The following is a 12,883-nucleotide window of genomic DNA, read 5'->3' on the forward strand; positions in this document are numbered from 1 at the left end:
AAGTAAAAAGTTATTGTCAGGCTATAAACACACTAGACTACTATAACAGCACCACCTAACAACTGTGACATCATGTTCAGCGTAGCTCGGGGTGATGACACCCTGTAGTCTCATTCAGCCACTTGTCAGCAACTGCCTTTTTTAAGACACACAGAAGTTCCAAAATTTGTATTTTTATGCTGCAGAACAAACTGTGACCACAAACCTTGTTTCAGGCATCCAACCAAAAAAACTCATTGACTTTGAGACGTGGGAACCGGGAGTGGTAAAATGCAAACTCATTTCAACAAGCAGTTGAACAGGTGTACCTAATAAAGTGGCCAGTGAATGTAAATTCCAGTACAACTGTTGGAAAGTTCAGAGTCAACAACAGAGATTTAATATAACTGGTAAAACTTGACAAACTGGTTTAAATAGCCACAGGAATGAAATGTTGGTGAAGAAATGCTTTACGTTTCCTTGTGAGGACTGAAGTTAACACAAATGAAAGTACATTATAATCATAGCTGTGTCTTTGTCTCATAAGGCAGCATTAGTTTTTTTTCATTTGGGATGATTAAGTTGCTACGAGTAAGAGAGTAAGAGACAGTAAATTGTTTGTGTGTCCTTGTGTGACCGGCATTTCATAGATCAGATCAACTCACCCCACCCTTTTACTGGAAATGCTTCAAAGCATTTCCAGTAAAACGATACTCCTGCAAGAAAATAATATGACAGCACCAAATGACTTCTCATGTCCCCAGTGTTAGCACTCAAGGCCAAATCTACAAGATTTCAAATTGTTGTTTTTTTCCCCCCAGTGCAGTCTTTAGGGTACGGAGCCCCTAAAGGGACATGGAAGGGAAAAAAAAATAGACGGTTGAAAAAAACAGAAAAGATTTACTTTTGCGAGATCTCACAAAGAGACCGCCAAGCCACAGAATGTTTTTCGACGAAAGTGTCCTCTTGCGTTAAGTGGTCACTTCAGATGTCTCTCACTTACATGAAAACCGTGTTTACTCGCGAGCACTGATTTAATGTCTTTATATTTGAGGCCAATCTCAAAATAAAACTCTATGAACCTCTCCCATGGGTGAATGTGCTCCATTGTTGCGTTTGTTAGCAGTCTCTATGGGCCAAACTGACCCGGAAGTACATTACTTGAATTAAAGTTTTGCAAATATTTTGCAAGATCTCGCAAAACTACATCTTTTTTTTTTTTTTTTTCCCCAACTGTCTATTTTTTTTCCTTCCATGTCCCTTTTGGGGCTCCGTATTTGGGCACTTGATTGCCAACATCGCTTATTTCATTGCTGGTATTTATCTTTATTGTCAGGGTCCCCTTTTTTCTCCATTTACTCTTTGCATAACTTAAATTATTTGATTTAATTCACCTGAAATTCTGCAATGTTTTAAATCCTGGTTCAACCGTGTAAAGCACTTTGTAACTTTATTTTGAAAAGTACTTTAAATGAATAGACTAAAATAATATTTTCATATAAACATTCATCAGAATGTGAAAAGTGTCTTGATGCTTGACATTTTCTGGTGGAGGACGACCAATCCTTCTTTCATATGGTCCCGCTCATTCTCATAAACTCGATATCTCAAGAACACCTTGGGGGAATTTCTTCAAATTTGGCACAAACGTCCACCTGGACTCAACAATGAACTGATAGATTTTGGTAATCAAAGATCAAAGGTCACAATCACCTAACCAAATACGTTTTTGGACATAACTCTAGAATTCATACACTAATTATAACAAAATTGCCACAATTGTCTAAGAAGGTAAAATGATGAAGGGATGACATGATGTATAATAGTTTAGTAGTAGTAAACAAAACCTACACCTTTGCCTACGGTTTGATTGCATCATACAAATCATTGTTTGGCTTTAACAGTCTACAGCTGTACATTTCTGTCCCACCTACTGGGGGTGTGGCATTTGGTTATATTAACTCCAGGCACCTTTCAGGTAGTAGCCTACCGGTCTCAGACACTGAGTACATGACATGTTCCCCAGACTTCAGAGACTCCTGCATCACATGGAAAAAGGTAAGAGAGATTTTAACACCTGCAAACATTTTAAAGTTTCAGTTAGACTAAAAAGATGCATGCTGTTTTAATGTTTGAGGTATACTGTAGTTTTAGTGAAGTCCATAGGTTGTAAATTAAAATTCTCGGTTTTCACCAAATTAAAAAATAATATGGTGACTTCAGGTAATGTGGGACAAATAAGTATTGTTATGATTTGATATATACCTATGCAAAATCAACAGCCAGTCACCACAACTGATCTTGAATTTTTTCTACAACACATCTTGCCGATTAAAATAATGTCTGACATCATCATGGTGGGCTGTGGGCATGTCTTTACAGGATGTCTGTGCAGGGCAAGCACATATGACATATATGCATGTATGTATGTATGTATGTATGTATGTGTGTGTGTGTATATATATATATATATATATATCTGTACATTTAGAAAAATGCTACATTTTAATATAAATGTATTATTATTATTATTATTATTATTATTATTTAGTAAAGCAACAAATATTAATTTATTATTTTTTCTTATTTCTATTGTCTTATGTTGTAAGAAAAGCAATAACACATATTATAGAAGCTATTGTGCCGGATATAAATGGGCTGAGTTGTCAAACACAAAATCAGTGTTTCCCCACACCAGAGTGATCGGAAAGAGCTTCTGGTCCAGAGACAAAATAGTAAAAGATGCACAACAGACGATAAGTTGATTTTCAACTGACGATTTAATAGCGGCGCTGCGGAGAAGGTACAATCTCTCAGTCTGTCACATACATATAGACACTTATATAGTCGGCCAAAACCCACATGTGGAATCGTTATACATTCCTATAACCCATGTGATGTTTTTTTAAGGGCCCCCCTATGTAACTGATTTGTGGCATCCCGAAAGAAAATCACATCATCCATCAACATCAGTACCTTGGGTCTCTGCCCAAACCACATCCAGATGTGCTGGCTATCAACCAATGAAATTAATACGAACATGACGTATGCCATGCCTAGGTCACTTCATCCTAACACAGAGCTATTGGGTAAACTTCCTGAAGCTTTTTGTATTCAATACTTTTTCCACAACAATGTATGTATGCTGCCTGTTGCTGCTCCCTCCCTCTCCTCGTCCACTCTTCAGTTTCAATGAGCTCTGCCTCCATGTACGTCCGTGTACTCCGTGTTCAAATAAATATGGGCGGTCATCTAATTCAAATGGCTCATCCAGATCCAGTTGGTCGAAATCGGGTAAATTTCGGACATGTTTGTTGTGGCAAGTCAAAACACTCACTCAGAGAGTGAAAGTCTGGCTCTGAAATCTCACGTCTCGCAAGATTCTTCTTATTCTTCTTTTTTGGTGTTTTATGGCAGTCGGTCTCGTGAGACTTGAGTTGTTGCAGGAAGTTACCGCTAGAGCGAGCTTACAAATGCAACTGGAGTAGTCATGGCTGAATTTTTACCCAATTTTGACCAACTGGATCTGGATGAGCCATTTGAATTTGATGACCATCTGTATTTATTTGAACATGGAGTATGTGGACATACACGGAGGCAGAGCTCATTGAAGAGGGACGAGGAGAGAGAGGGAGCAGGCAGAGGAAGTGTTTTGACTTGCCACAACAAATATGTCCAATTCCAGCTAAAGGTAAACACAGACGTTCATTTCTCCTTTCCGTTATGTTGTCGGATAATTATCCTAACAATCCGAGCCTATCTGTGTGGAAAAAAATGCACTTTTAGTGGACGTATTTTGACGTTGTTTGACGCTGTCTGAGTGCCCTATTATTTAATATAGCGCACGCTCAAAGGCTGCAGGCAGGTCAGCCCTAGGTTCATCCTGGAGAAATGTCAAATATTGAACATCACTCATTTAGACAAAAGTAGATCAGAAAATACAGCCCAGGTTGAAAAAAACGCTAGTTAAGGGTAAGGCCAGGGGTTAATGAATGCATTATGCCAATGAAGGTCTTCACAATAGAAAAACAATTGTGTGTGAATGTATCACATTTTATAAATCGATCTGTTTTGTATGTTAAATCAAAATCTATAAAGGTTTAAAAAATCTTTGCTATAAACCCTTTTACTGTAAGTAAACAGTATGATGTTTGTTGGTGGGCGGGGCTTAGCTGGAGGCAAAACAATTCTCCACAACCATTAGCTAGCGCTAGCTAGCAAGTTCTTTTGGCTTGTTCTAGACAGTGGAGGAAGATGATATGATGGCTGTATTCAGAATAGTCATTCAGAGTGCCGGAGTGTAATTTGGCACAAACTGGACCATTTGTAAATTCGGAGCACTGTCAGAATAGTCGGTTATACAGAGCGAAGGGCAGAGTGCACTCTGGGCAGAGCGTGAGCGGAGTGAATGTGTTATTAACTTAACTGTTCGTTAATTCATACAGTAAAATAACGCTCCGTTTATTCGACCATCAGGGCTCTCATTTTACTGTAGAGCATCAGGCTGAATTTACGAATGCACCATGTCAGGTCACTCACTCCCCGGGACCGTGAGTGTTACTTGAATAAGTAAACACTGACCAACAGGACCAGACTAGCCGACCTGTATGCTCTCACTCAGTGGATGGATGATGTCACAGGAAGCTTTGTGGTTGATCACTATGCCAATCTTACAAAGGAGGACGACACTTAAACAGTTTCCTCCAGTTTGTTTTGCTATCCAAGCTAACGCTAGCTAAGGCACTAAAAAGTTAGTGTTACAGAGAAATCCAATATTCCTCTTAATACCTCCCCAGTTTCTGATGAGGTGGACATGATAACCCTTAATACACATAACGTTATTCAACCCTACAACAGGTAGGGTAACCTAACCTGATATGAAGTGTGCGCTGTACATGTGAGCATCTTTGACGATCGCCTCTGTCCAGTCCTTTAGTCTTATTGCATTTAACCATCATTGTCTTTGTTTTTGTTGACGGGCAGTGGCGGCTGGTATGTGGTGAAATTTAAGTTTTGAGCCATGACTCCTTCTATTCTGGCTCCCAATAACACAACAAGATGACATTTTAAGACTTAGCCTACAGCCCTGTGATGGAGATTCATGCTTTGCCTCCAGCTAATAAACTGACGTCATTGTGAGGTCGGCCCTAAAAGAATCTGTTGTCTAGTAGCTCAATGATACAGTCCAAGATGGCTAACTTGTCTTTCCAACTTTTTTTATCTCTGCTTTTTTTTGGGCATTCATTAAGGTACAGGAAACTGAAAGAGATGGCAAATGGACCGGCCCTGTCCACTGCTAAACGTGGGGAAATATACATTGGAAGCGAAATTACACATTGCATCTCACTTTTGGATGTTGTCTATGCAAATCAGTTCGAAGGAGAGAACATAGATCCAACGGTTGCTGATGAGACCGAGAAAAACTTCTACAGAGGCGCCCCACCCGAATGGTTAAACTTTCACATTAGTGAACAGGCAGAGGCATATGGCACGGGAACTCCTTTCATCGGACGAGATGGATATGATACACTTGTAAAACAAATTCAGAAACAGAGAAAAATCCCTAGAATATCAGTTGTTAATCTGTTCCACCAGCCAGGATGTGGGGGGACCACGCTGGCCATGAAGGTGTTGTGGGACTTGAGGAAAACCTTCAGAAGTGCTGTTTTAACAGACTCAACCTCAGACATCACAGAAGTTGCAGAGGAGGTGGTCCACCTTTTCACAGCAGGCAGCCGAGGCCATCAGAACACTGTGCTGCTGTTAGTAAATGATGAGCAGATTCTGGAAGATCTGCAAGAGAGCATTATGATGAAGATTGCTGAGCAGAAGATAGTCATCCATATGCCTGTGGTGATTTTACTCAGCTGCGTTAGAAAGGATGAAGTTCTACAGGGTGACCAAGTTTTCCTACAAGATGTACTTTCTGAGACAGAGGAGAAAAAATTCAGTGAGAAAAAGGAAGAACTTTACAGAAGGTTCGGTGATAAATGCAAACAATTCCATGGCTTCAACATAATGCAAACCAATTTTTCTCAGGCTTACATCCATGAAGCATGCTCTGTATTCAAAAACATCAAAAAAGCAAACATACCAAAGAATACCCAGCTTGCTGCCTTTCTATCCCTGCTGAATGCCTATGTACCAGGCTCATATCTCCTGGAGTCTCAGTGCCTGGATTTCTTCAACCATGACGACTTCATCCATGGAGACTTTTCACTGGAGGATACAATGGAGCCCTTTAGCCATCTCATCATCACCTTCCAACCAGATGGATCTGAAAAGAGGGTCTGCATGGCTCACCCTATGATAGCACAGTGCTGTACTAAATTGATGGCTGAGGCAGGTGTGACCAGAAGTGACACAGCAAGAAACCTCTTGACCTGTTTGTGCAGAGGTGACATTCCTCCATTTTTGGTTGGTTTTGTCAAAGACATGCTCACCAAAAGAAGACCAAAACCAAAAGACATGAAAACTGAAGAGAACCCAATCAGTAGTGAGGAGATGAAAGAGGAGCCAGAACGATTTTCAAGACTGATTCTGGATATTCAAAAGATGGAGGGCAAGAAACAGTGTGCATCAGTTTTAAAAACGGCAACAAAAAAGTTTTATCAAGATCCATTTTTTCCACAAGCACTTGCTCGTTTTTATTACATAGAACTAAAATACTACAATCTGGCAGAAATGTGGGCAAAGAGAGCAAAGCAAAGAGATCCCCTCAATTCATTCATTGCGGATACACTGGGCCAAGTCCATAAGAACCATCTGAAGAACATAGAGTGTAATGCCACACCAAGAGAGATTTTGCAGCTTGCCACAAAGGCTGTTGAAGCTTTCAAAGATGAAGAAAGACTTGCTGAAAATGAACTTGGGACAGACATGAAAAGAGATGGCAAGGCCAAAGTCTCACATTTTTTCAACACCAGGGGGATGTTTGGTTATCTACAGGTTTGCAACCTTGTGTATTACCTACTTGTCAGTCACAACGAAACGTGGAGAGACGTTCTCACAAAGAATGTGTCCTTGGGCTCTTTCCTTGAAGCACTTGGAGACAACAAACTCTTCAGATTTTACAATCTAATAAACAGCCTCAGAGATGAAGTTGACAGAAAATGTGCATTTTTTGACAAATATCTGACATACTCAAAGCTCAGCACGAAGAAAGATGATCCCTCATACATTTCCGAAGACACCTCAGAATGCTACAGGAATTATGTCGGAGACTCCCCACTGAAGCATTTCAAACAAAAAGGGGCTGATCTTATCCAGAAGCTTAAACAAAACCAGGTGGACACCTCTGCTGCAGTACTCTCCTGTCTTGACGGAGAATGGACTGAATCAGACCATAAAGAAATAACCACATGGTGGGAAGAACTCTTTCTGCACAAAGATTCAGTAACAGCACTGGCCAACTTCATCCTCGCAATTCTTCCCTCTAAATGCAGACAGAGAGAAGAGAGAGAATTTAAACTGCCTCTGATTCCTAAAGATTCACCTGAGCTCCACATGTTAGCCCTCCTCCTGTGCTGGCCTACAAACAGTGAAGACAAATGTGTCATCGACCTCGGTAAATTGATTCTGGGTATGAAACGTGCCTACGAACATGCATACAAGATACACTTTCGATCAAGGTTCCTCCGCCCTCTGTTTTTCATTGGAAAAGGTCAAGATTTGGACAGAATTGTTCACAGTAAGGTCCTCGAAAAAATATTTCTTGACTCAAATCAGGAAACAATACAAGATTGGAGCAACAACTGGAGCAACGAGAAGATTTTCCAAGAGCCTGAGGTCCAAGCACGCCTTCTCAGAGTGACAGGGGAGGTACGCAACTGTAGAGTCTATGCAAATGTTGGTGGCACATCGATTGAGCTGGACGCAAACCTCCGAAACAGCCTCTGGAAACACCGCCAAGTATTTTTTTACCTTGGCTTTACCATCAGAGGACCTGTAGCCTTTGCCATCCAGACAAAACCTGCAGAAAAGGGTAAGAAGAGTATAATGTACTACAGTTTAATCAGAATTAAATACCTACCTGGTAGAATTTTCAAAAATTAGTTCCAGGTTTAGGTCTAGTTTACTTTTTTCAGTATTGTTGCTCTGTGAACATGATCTGTTCTCTTCTGCACTGATCTTGAAGAAAATACATAATACTTGTATATTTTAATTATAACATTGAAGAGAAAGGTCTGTAGATAATTAAGAGTAGCTGAGGCATTGTTTTTAAGGAGACATATTGATATATATATATATATATATATATATATATATATATATATATATATATATAAAATGTTAGTCTCAGTGATGAGCAGCTCAGAGCCAGAACAAATACAACCTGACCTGTCTGCCTCAGCAGATACCACTGGAGGCAAGAAACATGCAAAAATAAAACTTGAAAAATGATATGATGACTTTCACATTGGGGCCTTGAACAACATTGCTACCTTTTGCTCTTTTCGTTTCTTTGATTTATAATTCACTTTGTTTGCTCTGCCGTTATCGTCCTGCCTCAGGTCAGCATTTTGTGGATCGCCATCAGACAGCTCTGATTGAGAGAGTGACGGATACAGGAACCATCCTGGATAAGCTCATGGATAGGGGGGTGATCTCAGATGAGAAGTATGATGCTGTGAGAGCTTTAAAAACCACTCAAGACCAAATGAAGCGCATTCTTCAGTGTTTGGCTTCAGCCAGCACAAGAGACAAAGACGCTCTCTATGAAATCCTGAAAGGGATGACAAGTATGAAGCCTCTCATAACTGAGCTAGAAGAATCTGAATAAAGGAACAAAACATAAATGTCAAAGGCAGTGCTGTGCCCTTGGACATTTGACACAAAGGACACTGGACACAATGTTATCCATCAAATGTTTAGCCTCCCCCTTACAGGGTCAAACAGTCAAGTACTTTTAGTAATGAACTTATTAGTCTCTGCTGTGAAAAGAGATGTTACAGGTTTTTTATATCAGCTGATCTCCATCAGACACCTCTGATTAAAATAGTGACTTCATTTAAAGGGACATAAATGGCAGCACTTTGCCCCATGAAAAATTACTAATTATAGCTTTAAAACACAACCAGTTAGTGATGGCCAAATGAGGCCTCATGAACTACTGTCTTTATTTTCTGAAGCCATCAGATGGTGCTGTCTGGTCAACAAAGGTTTGAAAGCACACTTCATTGCAAGTCTTTCAGCCTTTATCCAGTGCCATCTGGTGGGGTCAGAAAATAAAGAAAGTGGTTCACAAGGCTTCATTTGGCCATCATCGCCAGGCATGTTCCAGTAGAAACATGATCCAACATCGGGGAGAATTTAACAACATCAGCAAACAAGTTTACATGTTTCCCTGACATTAGCATGTAGCTACACGTAGCAGTGTTGTGTCGTTGCAGCAGAGGAATGTTTTTGTATTGCGACATTTTCTCCCTTGAAAAAAATCACCAGTAAAAGCTTCTCAACACAACTGAATATGTTGCAGCAGGAATATGATCTGGAATTGTGGAGAAATTAACAACAAAGGCAAACAAGACCATGTTAGCATGTGGCTTCATGTAGCAGTGTAGGCTATGTAATGTAAACATTAGCATTTGTAGCGTGGAGCAGATGTCCATATAAAGAAATCAGTCATGAGCTGATGTCAGCTTGTCTCGAAAGTCGAAAAAAAAAAACCCAAAGGAAACAGAGTATTCAGAAGGGTCTGAAGCCTGAGGTTTTTGCTCACAGGGATTACTTTTACATACTTTTACCTAATTATTTGAAACTTAGACCACAAATAATATAAACATCTGACACTGTAACACAATATATAGGACAGAATAAAAGGAACAGCATAATAGGTCTCCTTTAAGGACACTAGGTTTCTAAAACTTCAATCATTTGCTTGGTATCTATTTTAGCATTTTGTGGTCTGGGTTTATGAAAAATATGAAAATATTAAATGAGTTAAGATGACTAAAGATCATGCAACATGTAAAGAAATATGTTTTTTTAGTGGATATATTTTTGATATATATTTTTTGTACTTTAAGTCTTCTTATTACTTTATTTTATGTTAATATTGTGTTTTAAATCAAGCGAGATGGGTCAAGCAAACCTAGTGTGATCGTTAAGGTCACATTTAAGTACATTTTTAAAGACAGATTCTTTTGTTTAAATGTTGTTTAAATTGTATATGACACTTGTAAATCTTTATCATCTTCATCGAGCCAGAACCTGGGCAGAGCTCCAGCCAGGGTGGTCAATTTTTTTTTATTATTATTCCTGTTAAAGTATGTGAGGGAGAACACATGACTTTTGATGTTTCACTGTAATGTGCTTGACTAAAAACTGTTGGATTTGTGTGGTTACGAAGAGACTTGAAGGTTGGTTTGTTTTTGTTTTACTTTATTTCTTACCAGGAATCCAACCAGGTCCCTTCAGCTAAATGATAAGACCAGAATAATCTGTACATTGAGAGTCTTAATATAAAAGAGGTGAATTATTTCAGTCTTGTTCATTGATTGTTTTTCCCTTCGAACTGCTGTCTGTCATTTTATGTTCTCTCTGTACTGTTGTGAGAAAAAAAAGATTAAGAAGAATAAGTATACACTCATCAGCCTCTTTATTAGGTACACCTAACTAGTACCAGGTGGGACCCCTTCTGCCTTCAGAGCTTTCTTGGTGTCATAGATTCAGCAAGGTCCTGGAAACATTACTCAGAGATTTTGGTCCATATTGACATGATAGCATCACACAGTTTCTGCAGATTTGTCGGTTGCATTCATGATGTGAATAAAATCCCCCACACCATTACAGCTTCACCACCAGCCTGAACCGTTGATACAAGGCAGGATGGATCCATGCTTTCATGTTGTTTACACCAAATTCTGACCCTACCATCTAAATGTCGCAGCAGAAATCCAGACTCATCAGACCAGGCAACGTTTTTCCAATCTTCTATTGTCCAGTTTTGGTGAGCCTGTGTGAACTGTAGCCTCAGTTTCCTGTTGTTAGCTGACAGGAGTGGCACCTGGTGTGTTCTTCTGCTGCTGTAGCCCATCTGCTTCAAGGTTGGACGTGTTGTTGGTTCAGAGATGGTCTTCCGCAGACCTTGGTTGTAACCAGTGGTTATTTGAGTTACTGTTGCCTTTCTGTCATCTTGAACCAGTCTGGCCATTCTCCTCTGACCTCTGGCATCAACAAGGCATTTTCACGCAGAGAACTGCTGCTCACTGGATATTGTCTCTTCTTCGGACCATCCTCTGTAAACCCTAGAGATGGTTGCGTGTGATAATCCCAGTAGATCAGCAGTTTCTGACAGACCAGCCCGTCTGGCACCAACAATCATGCCACATTCAAAGTTACTTAAATCACCTTTCTTCCCCATTCTGATGCTCGGTTTGAACTTCAGCAGGTCGTCTTGACCATGTCTATGTGCCTAAATGCATTGAGTTGCTGCCACGTGATTAGCTGGTTAGCGATATGTGTTGAACAGGTGTACCTAATAAAGTGGCCGGTGAGTGTATATTGTGTATACTGTGACATTTTCTCAGATTTCTATAGTCATATCGGGTTTTCTTACATGTACTTATATATACTAATAAACTCCAATTAAAGGCAAGAGTGTGTTATCGTATTGGTTGAATCTGCACATTCACACAAATAACACTGAATGCCATTTGTACATTTTCACTGTCATTTTGTGAGGACCTTCATTTCCTGGAAAAAATACACAGTGCTATTATTTTGCAAATTTCAAACTGCTTTCACTGGGTGTTTAACCTCATTGTGAAACTGACCACTTGAGACAAATCCACAATAATGCAGATTCAAAATTATTTTTATGAATCATTTTCAGTGCCCCCTAGCTGCTGCTGCTGATGTGTTCTGACATCCTGAGCCACACAGAGAGATAAAAAAAAAAAATCCCAGAAAACACTTTTCCGTTGAAAAGACATTTAAGAACGTATATGGTCACCATCAGCATTTTAATTCGTATTGTCAATATCTTGTTTTTTTCATTAACTTAAAAAAAATTATTTAAACAAATATTTAAACAAATTAAAATGCAAAAGCAAAATGAAAACTGTGCCTCATGGTGATGCATCAGAAAAGGCATCCTGTACGACTTAGATGGGATAGAATCGGAAACACATACAATCATCTATTTGTTACGCTTGAAAACATTATGGGAAATCAGTGGTGATCAGGTTTTATGGGCCCAGGACAGAATTTTCACTAATTGGCACCAAGGTGGCAAATTCTAGTTCGGTATCATGACAAACTCTTTATCTCTAGATGATATTTCAACATAATAACCCTTCCCAAGTGGCAGCTTAGTCACAGATGACAACCTTCAATGGCACCAACAGTTAAACCAAAGAATGAAAAAGCCGAGGCATGTTTCAAGTTTGGTCTCATTTGCTGATATACATCATGGTCTTCATGGACAAACACATTCATATGTGTAGAAAACTGAATGGTAATATGTAGTGATGGCCAAATGAAGCCTCATGAACCACTTTCTTTATTCTCTGACCCCACCAGATGGCGTTCTTGGTTCAAAGATATTTAATTTATTTTATTTAACCTTTATTTAACCAGGCAAGTCATTAAGAACAAATTCTTATTTACAGTGGTGGCCTGGCAAAAGGCAAGAGCCTCTTGAGGAGAAGGGGACAGGCTGAAGGACCGGCAATGAAGTGTGCGTTCAAACCTTTGTTGAACAGACAGCACGATCTAGTGGCTTCAGAAAATAAAGACAGTGGTTCATGAGGCTTCATTTGGCCATCACTAGTAATATGCTTTATAGCCTAATTTTTCTCACTTTTTTTGATTGGATGGGGGGAAAAAATGGGGTAAGGGTACTCCCTAAGTGCACATACATTCAGAACAGGTCATATTTGATGGTTATATGTAAAGGAAC

The 12,883-nt window shown here is 39.5% G+C and overlaps 1 protein-coding gene across 2 annotated transcripts; it reads left to right on the top strand.

Annotated features, from left to right (window-relative positions):
* Positions 1-1,971: 1,971 nt before the first annotated feature.
* On the top strand, positions 1,972-11,578 carry sb:cb1081 (sterile alpha motif domain-containing protein 9-like). Of its 2 annotated transcripts, none has more exons than XM_049568572.1 (3): positions 1,972-2,037; positions 5,229-7,963; positions 8,493-11,578. In XM_049568572.1, exons 2-3 carry the CDS (start codon positions 5,248-5,250, stop codon positions 8,759-8,761), a joined length of 2,985 nt encoding a protein of 994 aa, XP_049424529.1. In that variant the 5' UTR covers positions 1,972-2,037; positions 5,229-5,247; the 3' UTR covers positions 8,762-11,578. The 2 variants fall into 2 exon arrangements, with proteins under 2 accessions (XP_049424529.1, XP_049424530.1); XM_049568573.1 differs by lacking the exon at positions 8,493-11,578 and adding an exon at positions 8,282-8,480.
* Positions 11,579-12,883: the final 1,305 nt, after the last annotated feature.

This window comes from Epinephelus fuscoguttatus, linkage group LG23 (assembly GCF_011397635.1).
Source record: "Epinephelus fuscoguttatus linkage group LG23, E.fuscoguttatus.final_Chr_v1".
Classification (NCBI taxonomy): domain Eukaryota; kingdom Metazoa; phylum Chordata; class Actinopteri; order Perciformes; family Serranidae; genus Epinephelus; species Epinephelus fuscoguttatus.